This window comes from Nannobrachium achirus, assembly GCF_963921795.1.
Source record: "Nannobrachium achirus genome assembly, chromosome: 6".
Taxonomy (NCBI): Eukaryota; Metazoa; Chordata; class Actinopteri; order Myctophiformes; family Myctophidae; genus Nannobrachium; species Nannobrachium achirus.
In genome coordinates this window covers 30,545,878-30,565,937 of record NC_137815.1, presented here as the reverse complement: position 1 = coordinate 30,565,937, position 20,060 = coordinate 30,545,878, and the positions used below count along the sequence as shown (strand labels likewise).

Genomic DNA, 20,060 nt, shown 5'->3' with positions numbered 1-20,060 from the left:
GTCCCTATGTTAGTTAGTTTCTTTCTTTCTTTCTTTCTTTCTTTCTTTCTTTCTTTCTTTCTTTTAAACACCAATCACAATAGACGTCAATAATAATGATAACAATGGATGTGTTTTTCTTTTTTTTTACACAAATCTTCTCTTATGATATGAAAACGTTTGACTACCACTGCTTAGCATCTTAGTGCCAGTGCAGTGCTATTGATTTAACAAGAATAGCTCAGTGCTGCACTCTAGTGGTCATCACCTGAAAGCACTCACACAAGTTTTTCCATCACAGAGATCGCGTCATGGCCATGGGCATGGGCATGGCACTGTCGCGCATGCCCAGTAGTAGCCAGCAACAGCACGCTGAATAGAAAAAAGGGGGAAAAAAAGCAGACCTACAAGCTCACAACGCGTTGTATCAGCAACGCGTTGTGAGCTTATAGATCTGGTATTTTGACACAGTCGCACGACGAAGTGTAGAAACCAAGCAGACACGCCTCATGTTCAGTCAACAGTGCCAGCCAAGGCTTGCCTTCCTGGAGTGTGCGAGTGTGTTGGTTTTAACCTCAACAAATTGTGTGTGTTGGTCTGTCTGTATTTAGTTGAAATAAAAACATGGCTCCTAGAGACATAGAGCAGCAAACATTAGCAATAATATGTTGTCTCTTCGATGATGACACGGGAGCGGCGCAATTCCGACGCCAGGACAGTGATTCCCTACAGACAGATGGACCTGGTGACGGTATGTATATTTAATATAATGCTACTGTGTGTGTAATGTGTTATGTGTATAATGACTCATGTCTGTAATAAGAGTGAAGGTGAATGATTCAGCTAGCCTTTGTCAATTTGACTTTTCTTGTGAACTGATGCAGCGGAGGGTAACCTCGTTTACAGTACATAAAAACAAATGCGATACAGTGGTTGCTGTGTAAATAAGCCGAAAAGCTTACTAGGATCTCCTTTTAGTTCACCTTGTACCAGTGATGTGTACTGTCATGAAACTGTACTTTTCCCTATGCAAACTTCTAATAAAGTCTTCGATCAATCGAACACACACACACACACACACACACACACACACACACACACACACACACACACACACACACACACACACAGATCCTTCTCCAAAAATAGAACATTGTGTATAAGTTCATTTTGTTCTGTAATTCAAAATGTGAAACTTTTATATATATTCTCGATTCCTTTCACATGCAGAGAGAGAAAAATTCAAAACCTTGTTTTGTTTGAATTTAGAATTAAAATGTTATGGCATACAGCTCATGAAAGAATGAATATTAGAATAGGCTATACACGAGACCACTCAAAACAAGGATTTATAACACAGAAATGTTATTCTTCTGACATTCAATACTTGGTCTGGAATACTTTTGAACAATGACTTCATCAATGTGGAAAATTAACTTTTATATATATATATATATAATATATATATATAATATATATATATTATATATATATATATATATATATATAAGGATCTGTATGCTATTCTTTTTTAAAAGAAGAAAAGAAGTGTAAAATGGTCTGAAGTGATGTAAATTAAAGGCTTAAATGATTTCAACCTGCTTGATCATACTGACATTTAAGGAAGGCCCAATATTTCTACTATTCTTACAAAATATGTGGCTGGCCATGCAGTCATTATGGGCATAAATAAACAAGAAGTTTGCGGTAACCATGCCTGTTTAAAACATGTACTGTATATTACCACTGTACAACCACCACAGTTACTCTTGTAGGTTAAAGTCTTAACCCATTCAGAACGGGTACACATATTGTGTATCATTATTTTATGCTTTAGCTGTTGAAAAATAGCAGATATACAAGCTCACAGCGCGGCACTGAGTGCCGCGCTGCGAGCTTGTAGATCTGCTATTTTTGAAAAATCGTGAAAATTAGTATTTTGACCCGATTCTATAAGTGTCTTTTGAATCCTTCTAAGATTTTTTGAAAAACCCTATGTTTCTATGTCAGCAATCTGGCCAGCCATCGTCAAAGAAAAGGTCCTTTTCACTTAACTGGAGCTCAGTTAGTCTGTTCTTGAGAGACTACTATGTCAGTGGTTTTCAAACCTTTCCATGTGAAAGACCCCCAAAATGATATTTATTTGGCCACGGACCCGCATCTCAAAATATTTAGTTCCAGGGACCCCCCAAAAACTAAATTTGAGTTACAAACGTTTGCTTTGAAAATACATATAGTTAAAGATTTGCACACATTTTCCCGACTTTTTCAAAAATAGCAGATAGCAGACTTGCAGCGCGGCACTCGGTGCCGCGCTGTGAGCTTGTATATCTGCTATTTTTCACTAGTTAAAGCATTCAATATGCCCAGGCCTAAATGGGTAAAACATGTACAGTATATTACTACTGTACAACCACCACAGTTACTCTTGTAGGTTAAAGTCTTAATGAACGCACTTCTTTTCAGATTCAGATGATTTAGACTTTGACCCGCTCCCACTGGCTGAGAAACTGCGGGAGGTGGCTGACCAGATGATGACTGATCCAAGGTTTCAGGATGTCAAGAGAGAGCTACTTTCAGCTACAGCAGAACATGTAAGCACACTCTCTCACACGCATAGTTTTACTGAGGTTACGTTTAGGAATAAGGTTAGGTTTATGCATAGTTTTACTGAGGTTACGTTTAGGAATAAGGTTAGGTTCAGGCATAGTTTTACTGCTCACAGCTCACAGCGCGGCACTGAGTGCCACGCTGCGAGCTTGTAGATCTGCTATTTTTGAATAATCGTGAACATTTTGTGCAAGTCTTTTAATATTTTTGACCCGATTCTCTAAATGTCTTCTAATTGTTCTAAATCCTTCTTCTAAATCAGTGGTTCTCAAACCTTTTCATGTCAAGGACCCCCATAATTACATGTATTTGGCCACAGAACCCCATCCCAAAATATGTTCCAGGGACCACCCAGAAGCAAATATTAGAGTAACAAATGTTCGCTTTTAAAAAGATAAATTCAAACGATTTTTCAAAATTAGCAGATCTACAAGCTCACAGCGTGGCACTCGGTGCGGCGCTGTGTGCTTGTATATCTGCTTTTTTTCAATAGTTAAAGCATTAAATAATTCTAGGCTGAAATGGGTCAGGGGTTGACACTATAAGGTCTCAGAGGCACTTGCCTATCAGGCAAGTACTGATCATGTTCTACTTGCCCAAAGGTCATGCCCACTTGCCCGGAAAATAAATTGTCCATTATAAAATGATTGGTAAGATTTTAATTACCGCTCAATTTAACACTAATTTCTTTACTTTCTGGGACTGTGCGATGAAAAATGTCATACCTCAATACCTCCAAATCTAAATACCTACATAGCTAAGATTGAATATGTCTATGGTTTCACACTTTTATATATATTTATTTATATTTTTAAGTATAGCAACAGTAAAAATAGCACATTATAGGATGGATGGGTGGAGGGGGGGTGGGGGTGGATCTGCACACACATTTGAAACTTTTATTTATGACCACATAAGCAGAAGTACACGAATGTACAAAGGACATAAACAATATCAGTGCAGTTAGATAATTAGGAAAACAGCCAGTTACAAAGTGCATGTAGGGCAGAACGTTGTTACATACAATACAAGTCAAACATAGCAGACAACAATCATGGATAAAGGAAACAACGCCTCCTCCAAATCGAGCGGCTTCCTATAATAGCTGATACAGAGCAGTACCTTGCTAACTGTTTGGCCCTCCTTTTGGAGAGGCCGGCCATTTGAAGGCCCCTCACAACCAACTTGTGTACGTGCCCTATAGGCTCCCAAAGATAAAAACCAAAAGTTTACATCTGTAGCCTAGCTGTGAGATGGTCTGCTCTAGCTGATGATATTTTAACACTTTGGTTAAGAAGGCTTCCTCTAAGCTGTCAGGGCTCTTTCGTGCGATTGGCCCAATTCTGCCTCGGCTTCAATTAGTAGTCAGGATATGGACTTAATATTGATGACATCAGGGATCTCCATATATGGGCATAAAAAGGACGAGGACGGAATTCATTTGCCAGTGTGATTCCCGTTACGGCAACCACACTTGCAATTTCCCAGAATTGCATCTTTCTAGTGGATGGTGTGTCATGGCATTCCACATTGTGGTGTAAGAGCAGGGGAATGAGAACTTTGCCGTGTGTTCTAAATCTGGCTGACGTGGTACCTATCACTGCCCCGGGAGAAGTCAGGAGATTCAACACCTTCTCTCACGTCACTTGATCAATTCTCTGGAAGAAGAACGCATGCCACAGATGTATCTGCAACAACTTGTTTTTTTACGATCTGCATGATATTGTGCAACGGTTTACGTTTTGTTAGCCTGGCTAACAACCTTTGCCTAGCTCTACTCTCAGTCTCTCACTGCTGCTTAATGTTGCCTTATATGTCCTAAACCAATGGGAATGATTGTTAGTTGTTACATTCCAAAAAGTCTACCTACTGTATGCAGGGGATTCTGCCAATTCATTGGGTTTTACTGCTATTTGCGGATTTCTGCAAAAAACTAAACTAAAACAACAACAACACTCCTTTCCCATTGTCAGAATCCAACCTCCTAGGTAGAATAAAAGTGCAATGTGACCGTGCCCTAAGTCAACTTCTAGACTTAACAAGCATTCTGATGAGGATGAATCAGCAGTGTTGGGAGAGTAGAGTTAGGCAGATAAACATGACTACTTTCTGCCCAAGTGTCATCTTGGTGACTTAGGCAGAAAGCGATTTTTCTGTGTCTCAGTCTCTCCTGAAGTCAAGACCTTACAAGAGTTAGGCAATTATGCTTTGAGGCTAATTTAATTCCTGGTATTAACAGGAGAAACACATTTTACACTAAAGGGTTTTAGATTAAAGATGCTATGCCCTAATACTCATGTGAACTACAGTAGTATTAGACCAGTCAAGCAACCATCTTAAAATACATTCCTGGTGAAAAAAATAAACAAGGTTTACCACTTCCACCTTTCCACTGAGAGGATACCAGCAACATCAAAACATTTGTCTTGGTATCGGCTAATCTCTCCTTTCAGCAACACTTCCTAGGGTTTGGCACTAAGGTCCCGTCGGGCAAGTACAGGTCATGTTCTACTTGCCCAAAGGTCATGCCCACTTGCCCGAAAATCGTCCATTATAAAATGATAGGTAAGATAATTGCAGCTCAATTTAACACTTATTTCTTTACTCTCTGGGGCTGTGCAATAAGAAATGTCATACCTCAATACCTCCAAATCCAAATACCTACATGATTGAATATGTCTATGGTTGCAACAGTAAAAACAGCACATTATAGGTAAACAGTGCTCCTATTTTAGATTTTTACATTCCACAGACCAGAAGACAGAGCGTGCTGGCCACGTTCAGGTGTTTAGACAAATATCTTTCTTGTGTTTTGTTTATATGTGTGTTGTGTCTCAAATGAGCACTTGCCCGGTCGGGCAACCTGAAAGCAAACTTCACAAAGGTTTTATTTACCTGCTGGGGGCAGGTGGGCAAGCCTTAGCGTCTATGCCTGCTTCCTGTACAGTACTGCTGTATACATTTCCAACAGTGTTGCCAAACTTGCCATGTCTGCTTATTATAAGCAACTTTGGTCTTGTTTTTCTGTAAAGTTGGTTATTAAATATTGGTTGTCGCGGGTTGCGTCTTTTTAGGCTTGTTTCTAAAGTGTAGTTGCTTATTTGGGCTTGTCCCCTAAATGTTGTTTAAACCAGTCCGCGTATCCCTGTCTGAAGACATTTTGTGCCTGGGACCCCCGTACCAGATTTGTGTTGTTGAAATGTTTTGATTTTTTTTTTAAATGCAGATCTAAAAGCTCACATGTTGTGAGCTTGTAGATAGGGCTGTCACAATGATTACATAATCGTCTAATCGCAATTATTTGACATAATTGCGATTATTTTTCATAATCGTCCTAACCGATTCCATGTAAAAAAAAAATCACATATTTTTTTTAAGTAAAAAATAGTGGAAATAGCCGATCTACAGTATGTGAGCTTGTAGATCGGCTATTTCCACTATCAGTGTTCTTTTTTTAAGTATAAAGTTGTCAAATATGTCAGTCATTTCTTTGTATATTTAGGTTATGTGTCATATCTACCATGTGCAACTTCAAAGCCTCAAGCCAAACAGAAATGTGATTGTCAACGACAAAAACACAATTAAATCGTTAATCGCAATTATTTGAGTGACAATTAATCGTCATGTAAAATGTCATAATCGTGACAGCCCTACTTGTAGATCGTCTATTTTCAGATAGCAGATGTGTATACAGTAGGTTTTGAATGCTCATGTGTTAGGCTGTCCAAACCTTTCTACGTATTGTAACCATGACTTTGCATAAACAACACACCGTCACAATGCACAGCCTGTCCCTGTTTGTAAACAGTTTCCAAGAAACGGAAAATGAAAGATCAGCATGACATGATGACAAGTACAGTACAGTATATCACTTTCACTTTCCGTTCTGTGTGAAGTTGAACTTACTGTAAACAACAAACTCTCTGAGGCTTGTTTTCATAGACCTGGTTGCTTATTTCTCTTGCAAAATACTGCAACACTGCGGTCCAAACTTTCTACGTATTGTAACCATGACTTATTAACTAGTAAGACGCCTCAGGGCGCCATGTCTTGGCCGTCTGGCCAGTGATGTATTTCGGACCAGTTACCCATATATGGAGACTCCTGGTACCCATATGTACTGTATATGGAGATATGCTGTGAGACACTAACATCCAATGACGTCTATCACATCTGATATCATACATACAATCCCTTATATGCCCATATACATGGAGATCCCTGTCTGAACCAGCCACACATATATGAGCTCTCTTCCTCCATATATGGGCCTTCCCATATGAAGTCCTGTTGGATATGGGCTTAATATTGATGACATCAGGGATCCATATATGGGCATAAAAGGGATTCTGTTAGAGTGGTTCCTATGACATCACAACATACAAATCACTTTTATGCACAAATATGGAGATCCCTGTCTGAACCAGCCACATCACTGTGATGTCACCTGTGATGTCACAGTGATGTGTCAGGCTTTATCCCTGCTCTGAGTATCTGACATCACTGTGATGATATCTGTGATGTCACAGTGATGTGTCAGGCGTTATCCCTGCTCTGAGTATCTGACATCCAGGGTTGTTAGGGTTACTTTTAAAAAGGAATCCCCTACAGTTACAAGTTACTTGCAAAGATAATGTAGTCAGTAACGTAATCTGATTATCACAATTTAAAAAGTAACTCCTAGTTACTTTCAGTTACTTTTGGATTACTGTTTAGCAAAACTCTTTAATTAAATAAAACAAGTTTTACCATTGATAACTAGACAAGAATATTGAGATCAATGAAATTAGGAAAAGGACAACAGAATTTTACTTAAGCGAAGTGGCAGTACTGATTCGACTTGATTATTTTATTGTTTGGCGTTATAACTTATTTGTAAAATTGATGAGGGCAAGGGGAGAATGTAATCCAGCATGAAGTAACCCCCATCATTCAGATCCGTTACTGTAATCCAGATTACACATTTTAAAATGTAACCTGAGACTTTACAAGTTACCTGTTTTTTTGTAATCTGATTACGTAATCCCGTTACATGTAATCCGTTACTTAACAACCCTGCTGACATCACTGTGATGATGTCATCTGTGATGTCACAGTGATGTGTCAGGGGAACCACAGTGTCAGGCATTACTCGTCCGAACGAATACGGATAAGATGTGTCGGTTCTGACAGTAAACTGCGACCTACAGACTACGGTCGCAAAAACTGTGCATTGTTGTGACCACACTGTCACAATGCACAGCCCTTCTCTGCTTGTCAGCAGTTTCCAAGAAATGAAAAATGACATGACATGTCACCATACACCAGTTTATCATTTTCACTTTCAGTTTGAACATAAATAACTATGGGGCTCTGCATTCTGAGATGGTGTTTGTTGTTAAGCAATATTTACACAGTCACCACTCTTCCTCTACTGTATACACTGTATAATCCACAAATTCCCCAGAGAAGTCATCAGCGGACACTCCCTTGTATCTGTTGTATGGCTGACTAACCTTATTTGATGTTGTGATTTTGCAGTTTATCATTAGCTGGCCCTGTACTGTAGGTCAGGGTTTCTCAACCCTCAGGTGTGAGCTTGTAACTCTGCTATTTTCAGAGTGTAACACCCAAGTGCGACCAACACTAAAATAACTTGTCTTTTAGTTTTTCTAGTCATTATGTCTTAGTTTTTTTTAGTCATTGACTAACCTGAAGTCTATACCAGCAGGGGACAGGGTTATTGAGTGCGGGGGCTAACCACAACCCCACCCTGTAAAACAACACGTGTCACAGATGTGCAAAAAAGTAAATAAATAAATAATAAATAAAAATAAAACAGTTAACCATCCTGGTGCAGCATAAATAAAAGAAAAAAGATCTTGCTCAATGTTTGTCCATTCCTTACCCCTTATCCATAAACCTCTTTGACCTTTTTTACTATTTTTGAAAAACTTTTAAAAATACTTCACATAGCCAATCACGCGTTGTGAGCTTGTAGATCAGCTATTTGAAATATTCAAAAAATGTCTTTCAAAATAGTAAGAAATTGAAAAAATGTTTAGGCATAAGGGGTAAGAAATGAACGAAAATAGTGCAGCTAGCTGCTGTGCACCCACAACTAGTAAAGAGGCAAACAGAAGATGATTCACGCCTGCTCATGATATCCACAGTGTGTGTGGACATGTTTTTATTTCTTCATATTTTAGTGCTGCATCGTTGGCCATTCTGTGCATAACATTTTCTTCATACAGTTGCACTCTTGGAGTCTCTTCAATCATTTATCAGAAGTAGCATGCTGACTCACCCCGCTCTCCTTCCCAGCCCAAGTGTTGGCTAACAGTGTCTAGGCCTTTTCACGATTTTTCAAAAATAGCAGATCTACGAGCTTGTATATGTATATTTGCCTATATTTTCTAACAATTAAAGCATCATGGTTAAAGTGGTTCAAATCTAAAGTGACACAGATATGTGTTCAGTCCTCTAATGGCTTAAAGCAGTGATACTCAAACTCCACTTTTTTTCTTTTCTTTTTTTTTTTAACCAGTGGCTCTGTCCGACTAATTAGCATACCCAAAACGTCATTGTAGGCCTTTGTGTTGAATGTGGGCCAAGTCATAAATAACATTGTGAAGCAATTGAAAGCGAGATGTGCTCAGCTATCTTTAATATTATCAGACTCGATAGCAGGCAGACAGATCAACCCAGACAAATAGCAGACAAATGTACATTAATTGTGGGCTCGCCTATAAGGCGAGCACACTTTAGATATTGTCATTGTGGGCTCGCCTAAAGGCGAGCACACTTTAGTTATTGTCATTATTTATTTATTTCTATACTAGATCAAGTAGACCAAAAACTTCGGTTCCGTTCTACTCCTACATACTTAGTGAGAAAATGAAAATAAAAACATCAATGTGTTCAGTTTACAGTGGCGAAGTGTGCTATTATTTTCTATAGCAATCGGCCAAATGGTGGCGCTGTAGGAAGCCTTCGAAAGTGCGATCTTTGAACAGGTATAGCTCATGCTGTGTTTGAGGTACAGCCATGAAACCTGTATACACGTATGCGTCTCCTCATGCCGAACAACTTTTACCCTCTAACTTTTGACCTCTGACCTTTAGGTCTCCCACAATTCGGAATAATATGAAAAACAGTAAAAATCTATCTCCTCCTGGGATTTTTGCGATACGCGCATGAAACTTTTTTCACATGAACTTTGGACCAATACGGTCAAACTATCTTCACGGATTTCTTTTAAAGTGAAATATATTTTTTTAATAATTCAATCAATATTGCGGTTTTATGCAAATTATTCTTCTGCCTCTAAATCATACATGCAAAGTTACACGTTCATGGCATTTGGCAAAGATGTAGAGGGTTAGTCAAAGTATCACTGAAACCAATTTTATTCCAATCGGCCAAAGGGGGGCGCTATACGAAGCGTCTGAAAATTCAAACTTCAAACGGGCATAAGTCATGACTCGTTTCGTTTGAAGACATGCAACTTGTTACACGCGTGCTTTGACTCAAGCGGAAGACATCTGTGTCGTTGTTAAGTAAGCTCCGCCCTTCAATTATCCGCCATTTTGAGCAGTTTGTAAAACGCGTAAACCCGCTTTTATTCTGGAATTTTCGCATCACGTGCACAACACTTTTTTTACGTGAACTTTGGACCGATATCTAAAGATCTGTCAGATCGGATTTCTTTAACATTGAAACATGCTTTTTTTAAATAATTCAAACAATATTGCATTTTTATGCAAATTATTCTTCTGCCTCTAAAACATACATGCAAAGTCACATTTTCATGACAAAATAGTGTAGAGGGTTAGTTCAAATATCACTGAAACCAATCTTACCCCAAATGGCCAAAGGGGGGCACTATATAATTTTGAGCAGTTTGTAAAACGCTTAAACCCGTTTTTATTCTAGGATTTTTTTTGCAATTTGCATGAAACATTCTACACGCAATCTAAGGACCTTTATCTAACTTGCCTATGAATTGCACACAAAAAATTTATAAAATAATAATAATAAATATAGCTGCAAGCAGCGATAAAGTGGCCAAAGCCAAAAACACCTCAAATCATGAACACAGCCTGGGATGTGCGTGAAATCATGCAAGCACATTCCCAATAGGTCAAGGAACAGATACCAACCTTCTCACATTGGCCTGTTATAGCGCCACCAGCGGGTCAACTTTTGCACAACACATTTTTGGAACAAAACGGACCAATCTTTGACGTCAGTAACGTCAAAGAGAGCACTGCCTGCGATCTTGACATTTTGTGCTTTTATAGCCATTGTTTTCCGGCTTGAAGCGAGCCCACAATTGTTTCGAAGGAACAATATTTTTCTAGTTATTTATCTATCAGGCAGGCAATCAGTAGACGGGATCTTCGGTTCCTTTCTACTCCTACATACTTAGTGAGAAAATGAAAATAAAAACATCAATGTGTTCAGTTTACAGTGGCGAAGTGTGCTATTATTTATTATAGCAATCGGCCAAATGGTGGCGCTGTAGGAAGCCTTCGAAAGTGCGATCTTTGAACAGGTATAGCTCATGCTGTGTTATACGTACAGCCATGAAACCTGTATACACTTATGCGTCTCCTCATGCCGAACAACTTTTACCCTCTAACTTTTGACCTCTGACCTTTAGGTCTCCCACAATTCGGAATTATATGAAAAACAGTAAAAATCTATCTCCTCCTGGGATTTTCGCGTCAAGTGCACAAAACTTTTTTCACATGAACTTTGGACCAATACGGTCAAACTGTCTGGTCGGATTTCTTTTAAAGTGAAATATAATTTTTTAATAATTCAATAAATATTGCGGTTTTATGCAAATTATTCTTCGGCCTCTAAATCATACATGCAAAGTTACACGTTCATGGCATTTGGCAAAGATCTGGAGGGTTAGTCAAAGTATCACTGAAACCAATTTTATTCCAATCGGCCAAAGGGGGGCGCTATACGAAGCGTTTGAAAATTCAAACTTCAAACGGGCATAAGTCATGACTCGTTTTGTTTGAAGACATGCAACTTGTTACACGCGTGCTTTGACTCGAGCGGAAGACATCTGTGTCGTTGTTAAGTAAGCTCCGCCCTTCGATTTTCCGCCATATTGAGCAGTTTGTAAAACGCGTAAACCCGCTTTTATTCTGGAATTTTCGCTCCACGTGCACAAAACTTTTTTTACGTGAACTTTGGACCGATATCTAAAGATCTGTCAGATCGGATTTCTTTAAAATTGAAACATGCTTTTTTAAATAAATTCAATGAATATTGCAGTTTTATGCAAATTATTCTTCTGCCTCTAAATCATACATGCAAAGTAACATGTTCATGGCATTTGGCAAAGATGTAGAGTGTTAGTCCAAATATCACTAAAACCAATCTTACCCCAATTGGACAAAGGGGGGCGCTATATCATTTTGAGCAGTTTGTGAAACGCTTAAACCCGTTAGGATTTTTTTTTTGCAATTTGCATGAAACATTCTACACACAATCTAAGGACCTTTATCTAATATGCCTATGAAGTGCACACACACAAAAAAATTATAATAATGAATATAGCTGCAAGCAGCGATAAAGTGTCCAAAGCCAAAAACACCTCAAATCATGAACACAGCCTGCAATGTGCGTGAAATCTTGCAAGCACATTCCCAATAGGTCAAGGAACAGATACCACCCTTCTTACATTGGCCTGTTATAGCGCCACCAGCGGGTCAACTTTTGCACAACACATTTTTGGAACAAAATGGACCAATCGTTGACGTCAGTAACGTCAAAGAGAGCACTGCCTGCGATCTTGACATTTTGTGCTTTTATAGCCATTGTTTTCTGGCTTGAAGCGAGCCCACAATTGTTTCGAAGGAACAATATTTTTCTAGTTTGTTTTAGTGTTTGTGTGGAAAATACTAATTGAACAGAATTATTGAAAATTGAAAATTACATTGATTGCAAATTGTGTCACTGACAGAATCTAAATGGAATTCCAAACTATAACATAATACGCATTGCACTTGTCTTAAGTTATGTGGAAATAACGCAAAGAGAAGTTATCAAGTCATTTTATCATCTGGCCCGTGGCCCCTTGCCATTTTTGTAATGTGGCCCACTGGATCAGAGGTTTGAGTATCCCTGGCTTAAAGTATCAATCACCTGTCCTCCTCAGGTGGTGGTGGAGGTGTTCAGTAAGAACGTGGAGGCCCTGTGTCGGGCTCAGCCGGCAGCCCAAAACGCCAGTCTCACTCCAGAGATCCAGATGACCAGGACCGCCATCGCTCTGGGTCTCTACCTGAAGAAGACCCTGCCTCAGCTCAGAACCACAGTGCAGAACACCCTGATCTCATTCCTCAACCGCAATGTCGGCGACTCGTTGGCTCGTCAAGGTGGATGGGTGAGCACCTTTTCTTTACTAGGATACACGTCTCAGTTCACTTTTACTGTAGGAATGTTGTTTTCTTAACATTACTTCACCTCTCTGAATATGAGACCAAATAAAAAAACTAGGTGTTGTTTCACATAAAGCTCAGAACGGAACATCCACACAAAGGAAGAAAGAAATGATAACTGGCACAAAGTTAATCTGTTAATCATGCTTCGTTGAAGTCATTAATAAGCCTTAATAATACAATTCTATAAAGTAACTAGTAGGTTTTCAAATAATTATTGTGGTGTAAAAGTAAAAAGTGATATTTAGTGGAGTAGAAGTAAAAACATAGAACTGTACAAAAACAGAAACAAATATATCTTTTATTTCACATTGTGAAATGTAACAAGATGTGCAAGGTAAAAAATACAGTAAAATAGCCTTTATTTGACCCCTTCAGAATGAGACCACAGGGATCAAGGTACCCTGACAAATTATACTCTGGGAAAATATTCTTGTTTGACGGTGCTGGTCGGCCGTTTATAATACAATTTACAGTAGGAATGAAGCTGTGGGCCATATCAAATGTGTCCTCAGGGCTGCATTTGGCCCCCCGGCCGCACTTTGGACACCCTTGGACCTTTTTTCAATGCTAATGCTTCAATGCTATAATGTCACGGACACATCTGTCTGTGTATGGACATATTGATGACCCCATGGCATATAGCAGTCACACGGACACGTGCCACAGTTTAAAGACCGCTCTTGGTACACTGACCCAGTGTGTTTGATCTGAACTTATCTGTTTGCCCTTTATACTGTACTGTATGGGCAAATTATTAACTCAAACATGGCATGAACGTTACTGGCAAATGTTGCGCTACTTTAAGCATGATGTGCTTATTTTATAACTGTTATCTCATCAATCAGCTGTCTGCAATGTACAAGATGATCTGATCGTTGACAAATAATAATGCTAACAATTCTTTCAAACAAAATGCACTTTTGGTCATGGGAAGAAGATGCCACCTAGTGATGTAGAGAAGGGCTGCAACTAAAATTTTGACTTTGATTAAATAATTGAGGGCAGTGTTTTTTATTTATTTAATCCATTAAGACCTGTGTCCGATTCTACAAATCAATAGTTTGCTGTACAAATCAACTGTTTCACCTATATTGTAGAGTGAGGTATTTGCAGAATTATGGGAAACATGTCATGTAGTCACATCACTAGTATGTACTCACAAACCATATTTGGTGGTCCAACTTTTTTGGGTGTTTGTTCTGAAGTATATGTACGTCTCTGCCAATGAAAACCTTGTCAATCAGTAAATAAATCAGTGATATTGTTTTGCCTTTGCTTTCTTTCAGGATGCGGTGGCAAATGCTTAAGACAATGGGATCAGACAGGTCCAGGCCCCTCGTGACTGGATGCAGTCCAACCAACGCTAAAGGTCTGGGGGGACTCCAGTCCATTGATACATTCGATACCATTTCCAATTCATCCTGAATACTAGAAAATGAGTCTTCCATAATCCATAAAGCTGTTGTCAGTCAGTTACAGATTGGCTGACTTTCTCTTTCTTTTGCTGGAGACAGACGTGTCATTTTGTCCCTAAATATTGCAATAACCAGACAATTAGATGACATTATCTAACATCCGACTCGGGGCACACAACTATTGAAACGTGATTATGATGTGTTTTGTTTTGTTTTTAGACACGGAATCAAATGTTTTTTATGGTCATGATTCACCACCAGCAGCCTGGGTGGCTTGGTTCCAGGCTTAACATAATTTGTATAAACATTTTCGGAAATCTCTATCTATTGGGGAAAAATAGGCTGCCACACAAAATGGCCGCCACTGCTATGCTCTATAAAGGGAATTGACCAATCACAGACCAACCATGGACTTTTGTTACAAGCCCGGCCAATCAGAGGCTTAATACAGAGTTTTTCTCTGTCAAATACCTGGACCTGCTGACCAGAGCCGTAGAAGAAGAGAGTCAGCGTCACGCTTTGATCTCGCCGCTCGTTCTGTCTGTCTCATAGTTCCTAACATTGGAACTATTGCATTGAGATAGAATGAGCACTTTCCGCATTCCATTCTTACAATGGGAGTCAACGCTAGTGTCGTCGTTCTCATACTAGATCACACTGCAGCTGACTACCAGTAAAAACCACACGCCTCTTCCTTCATGCCCCACCCAGTTAAGCTGTTGTAGCCAATGAGAACAATGCTGTGCTGACTCTGAGCCTTTGTACTTTTGAGACCTCTCACACCAATCAACAAAAAACAAAAAATCATGATATCAGGATAGCTTGTCTCCTGCAACAAAAATGGTTACCATTGAATACTATTGACCCTAGGTTGCTTGCTGTGTTGTTGGCTGTATCTATTTGGGCGTTGAATTGTGTGTTAGTTATATTTAACAGGCGGATCACATATCTGGTGCCTTTTAGCATAAAGTTAGATGACACACAATCGATTACCTTTCAACGTCGCCTGCCAACAACGGGTCCAACGTGTGACTGGCTGGCTGCTGAGTCATAGAATTCAATAGGTCACCGATTTTGGCGAGACGCCCTTTTCACTTGACGTTCAATCAGACTTTTAAAAGGGGTCATTGAAACAATCTGCAAAGTGAACAAAGCATCAGCTGCCTTGGGGTGAACATATTGTGCTCAGGAAAACTATTCTTACGTAATACAAATGTACTGTCTACAATGAATTGTAACGCTTTACGCTCTGGTGGATAAAATAACACAGAGGATTTCACTGTGTACTGTAGGTAATCAACAGCTGTTTTATTATTATACATAAACTATGATAATTGTCAGAAATAACGGAACACTCAATTTGTGGCATGTTATTGCGTATAATAGCCTTATCTGAATGCCCTTTCCCAGGTCGTCTAGATTAGAATGATGCTTCAAGATGAGCTCACAGAGTTACTTTTCCATCGTAACATTCTCAAGCTGTTGAGTTCAGTGGACAGTCAGTTTATAGGACTGTTAGAAGGTTATACCACTAAATGACACCTTTTCCTAAGGCATTACAAGACTTACAAGGCTGTCCTGCCTCCCTAGTTACTACGGCTGTGAAGTGTGAACGGTCTTCAGAAATTACATTCCGATTCGACTTTCAGTCTTAAAAAATGTGATCGATCATCGATTATATTCTATCATCATCATATGTTTTTGCACAAGAAAATTGTGCACACGATGTCAGCTGCTCGGTACAATCACCCACCGATTGTCAAGAACATTTACTATTTATTTCATTGTGTATGTTTCTATGTATATTGCAGAGTGACCCATGATTTCACCTACTGTAGCTTAACAGTTACCTGAATTAAGGTGTCAAACAGGAAAATAATGACTCACGTCAGTGATGTCACCGCCATGGCTCCTTCAAGTTTGTCAGACTTAGTGGAACTCTTCTTAACTGTTTAATCCCTGTCATCTTTTCTCTGCCGTTAAACACCGCTAGTGAGCACGGCTTTATCATTGACATTAGATGATTATTCAAGGCTCGATGATTATTTATTTGACAGCCCTGCTATTTAATTCAATTATTCTTAGTTCAGGTCAGAGAATAATGAAGCCATACCCTTCAGCAGCAGTGGGTATTCTAGGGACATTTTTGCTTTTTATAGTTGATTTAACTTGACTGCAGGGGTTGACACTAACGGTTGCCTAACTGCCCGATGTGCCTGTGGCAAGTAAATAAAACGTTGGGGCAAGTGGAGTTTGCTTTCTGGTTGCCCAACGGGCAAGTGCATTCCGTCTTCATTAAATATTGCCTATTTGCTACCTTTTTATAACTACTGTAACTACACTCATTCTGTTTTTTCAAAGTGACTGTCTTCGCCATTCAGCACTTATTGAGCATAAACTTGCACTCATTCTGTTTTTTCAAAGTGACTGTCTTCGCCATTCAGCACTTATTGAGCATGAGCAAGGGCAAGTAGAACATGACCAATACTTGCCTGACAGGAAAGTGCTTCTGACTCGGCCCTTTAGTGTCTGTCAACCGCTGACTCGAGAGTCAAGTCTTTACACGCCTGTATTTTGATGTGCATAATAAAGCAACCGGACGAGCTTTGACCAAGTGACCCATAAAACTAAAAATAAACATGGCTGTTTGCACCACCACGAGACAACCGAACACTGCATGACGTCTTTGTGTTTGTGTGTTATCATCATCACCAGGTCAGTGAAACCTAGATCAATTCAGAACACATTCCTTCATCTGACTTCCCAGAACAGGTCTCACATTAAAAACGGGAGGGGCCAACACTTCTGGGAAGTCTTCAGGTTAAGAACACCTAGCTCTACCAAGCTGTAATCTGCAATACTTCCTTAATCCAGGGGTCTTCAAAGTTTTTGCAGCCCAAGGACCCCCTTAGCTGAGAGAGAGATGAAGCAGGGACCTCCCAATTGTGTTGAAGAATTAAAGTTTTTCATAGATTTCATAGATAGCTTCATAGACTTGTTTGGCGGCACTGAACAGAACAGAATAGGAATGATAAGCTTCAGGTGGTGAGGACCCCCGGACCCCCTGTTAAAGACCCCTACCTTAATCATTCATAAGCCTGCGGCGGGTAATCAGTGGATTTATGAATTTTATGCAGGGTTTTATACATCAATGTGAAAACGTCGAATATGCTTTTATAAATCAAATAGTCTAACTACTTAAGCCCTATTTTATACTTTATCGTACAATAGTGCTGTGCAAAGTGTGTTTAAACGATTAGTTCCCAATGTATGAATGAATGGACCATTGTAAAGCGCTTTGAGTTCACAACTTACTTAGAAAAGTGCTGTACAAATGCCATCCATTATTATTCATATAGTTCAAACTGTTGCACCCCGTTATGAAATGTTTTGGTCACGATTACATGGTTTAATCACCCTTTTGGGGTGTCTTTCTTGACAAATCAAATGAAGGTTTGTCTTCTCTTAGTTTGCAAAATGAAGACAAACCCCTGAAGACTCATGCGAAGTGTGTCACCCATTTGCCCTGAAATGGTTTGTAAATATCTTTGGCCTCATAGCATATTTGCATACGTCATATTTTGAAGGTTTTCACTCCATAAATCTATTCCACCACATTGGGATACCTCTGTAATTGTCTCTGGGAAATGTTGGGGCCTAAACAATGTTTACAGTGTGATTTGTGTCTGTATTGCTACCGTGTTTGATTTTTAATAAAAAGAATGTCTTTGAAATGATGATTTTTCATTGTCTCCTAAGAGTTAACTCTTAGGAGCTAGCACATTGGTTTAGATCAGAACAATAGCAGCTCTACAAGCGCACAGTATGTCACTTACATATCAATTAAATACATATCAATTTGTGGGTCCTTGACATGATCGAGTCACTGTGATTTTAAACCCTTGATTTTTTCAACAAGGGTTCATATTTTTGATTCTAATTCGAGAAAAGGAAAAAAAAGTATTTTAATTTATTTATATCATTTCAGCGATTTTAGCTATTTCAGTTGGTGGGGGCATGTGTGTCTAAATATGTCTTTTTAAGCCAGCGATTTCTTTATCATCTAGTCTCCATTTTTGCAGACACAAGCTGTATAGTAGATATTTTCCACTGGGTTGCGGTATTTGTCTGGGCTGACTGATGTGATCAGTACACCCAATACCATGCAATGATCCACGAGCACCACTAGAGGTCACTAGACACCAGACTATATCACCAAATCTGTGTTGAGTTGGGCAGAGTTAGTGAATCCTACTGAAGTGGTATTTAATGTAAAATAACAATAAGACTCATATTTGTTTTTTCTTTTTTTAATAAAATTCCATTTAGTTTTTGACATTTTAGTCATCTGAAATGTTTAAGTATCAGTCAGTCTAGTTTTAGTCGACAAAATATACCATTTTATTTTATTTAGCCACTAGTCCCAGCCTAACATTTTCAGTTGACAAAGGTGTCAGTATATTTAGTCTTAGTTTTAGTCATCATTAGTTTATTTCGTTTTCGTCAGTGAAAAAGGGTAGATAAATCATTTTACGTCATAGTGTTAGTCGACGATATCAACACAGTCAATAGAAGTGTCATGATCCTTGTGACAGCCCTAGTGCATTTCTTCTTATTCAGGGACGTGCAGAGAATGTTAGAGAGGCAGGTGCTGACATTTCTAAAAGGGCCTTTGGTGAAAATATCAAAAATAGCAAACCTCCAAGCTCACAGCGCTGCGACGCGTAGTGAGCTTGAAGGTAACTTTCGTTACTTGATACGGTACCACACTAAACTAAGCATAATCTAGTGAATACTAGATGTGGCGTAACGGCATGGATTTCTACACAGAGAGGGCAATTATTTCAACATAAGATGCTGCATTCAAGTTCAGGAGAGTTTGGACAAGGCAGTTCTCTTGAATGCTGCCTTCAGGTATGGCATGGAAAGAGGTCATTTGCATTTCTTTCACCATAGTAAATCTGCATTCATGGTCTGGAGATGGCACTTTATACACGTGCCTGTCCACATTACAGCCTCAGCTCAGACATATGGAGATTGGAGAAGACGGGATCTTCTGTGCTTAACTATATTTATATATAACTCCTGCTGTCTTGCTTTGGCAGGGGAGACTGCAGAGAAGTGATGGCAGCTCTTCTGACTCGGAAGACAACATTTATTCATGAACATGCTGCTCACTTTTGAGCAATGGCAATATTTTCAGGATCTTTTGACAGCTTGGCAGGACAAGACTGTATTAAAAAAAAAGTAAAATTCACAACTAGTTTCCCTGAATATATATATTTTTTTTAGCTTAATTGGGACCCTTTTCTTTCATATATTAATTATCTAACTGCAATTGATTGATACATTTTCCCCTTTTTTATATTTTTTAAATTATTTTGTTTGAAAGTCTATTCTTCTCCCCTCAGGGCTGGTGCGTGTGGATGGGTGGGCAGATGATAGGGTTTGTTTTGTTTTGATGTATTATTTGTGGGGGGTTTTTTTTGGTACTGCTTTTCTTGTGTGTGGGCGCTCACGTGTGCGTGCGTGTTTGTCAGGCTTTGTGGATTGGTTGATTGAAACACTTGTCCATGTATGGAGAGTGCCAGACTCTCCCAAGGTGGTGCTA

General features: G+C 39.2%; 1 protein-coding gene across 1 annotated transcript; it reads left to right on the top strand.

Moving 5' to 3' along the window:
* Positions 1 to 521: 521 nt before the first annotated feature.
* LOC308287317 (uncharacterized protein) lies at positions 522 to 16,592 on the top strand. Its single transcript, XM_080728440.1, has 4 exons — positions 522 to 730; positions 2,446 to 2,573; positions 12,752 to 12,976; positions 14,321 to 16,592. The coding sequence occupies exons 1-4, from the start codon at positions 604 to 606 to the stop codon at positions 14,339 to 14,341; spliced, it is 501 nt and encodes a 166-aa protein (XP_080584566.1). The 5' UTR covers positions 522 to 603; the 3' UTR covers positions 14,342 to 16,592.
* The last annotated feature ends 3,468 nt before the right edge of the window (positions 16,593 to 20,060 follow it).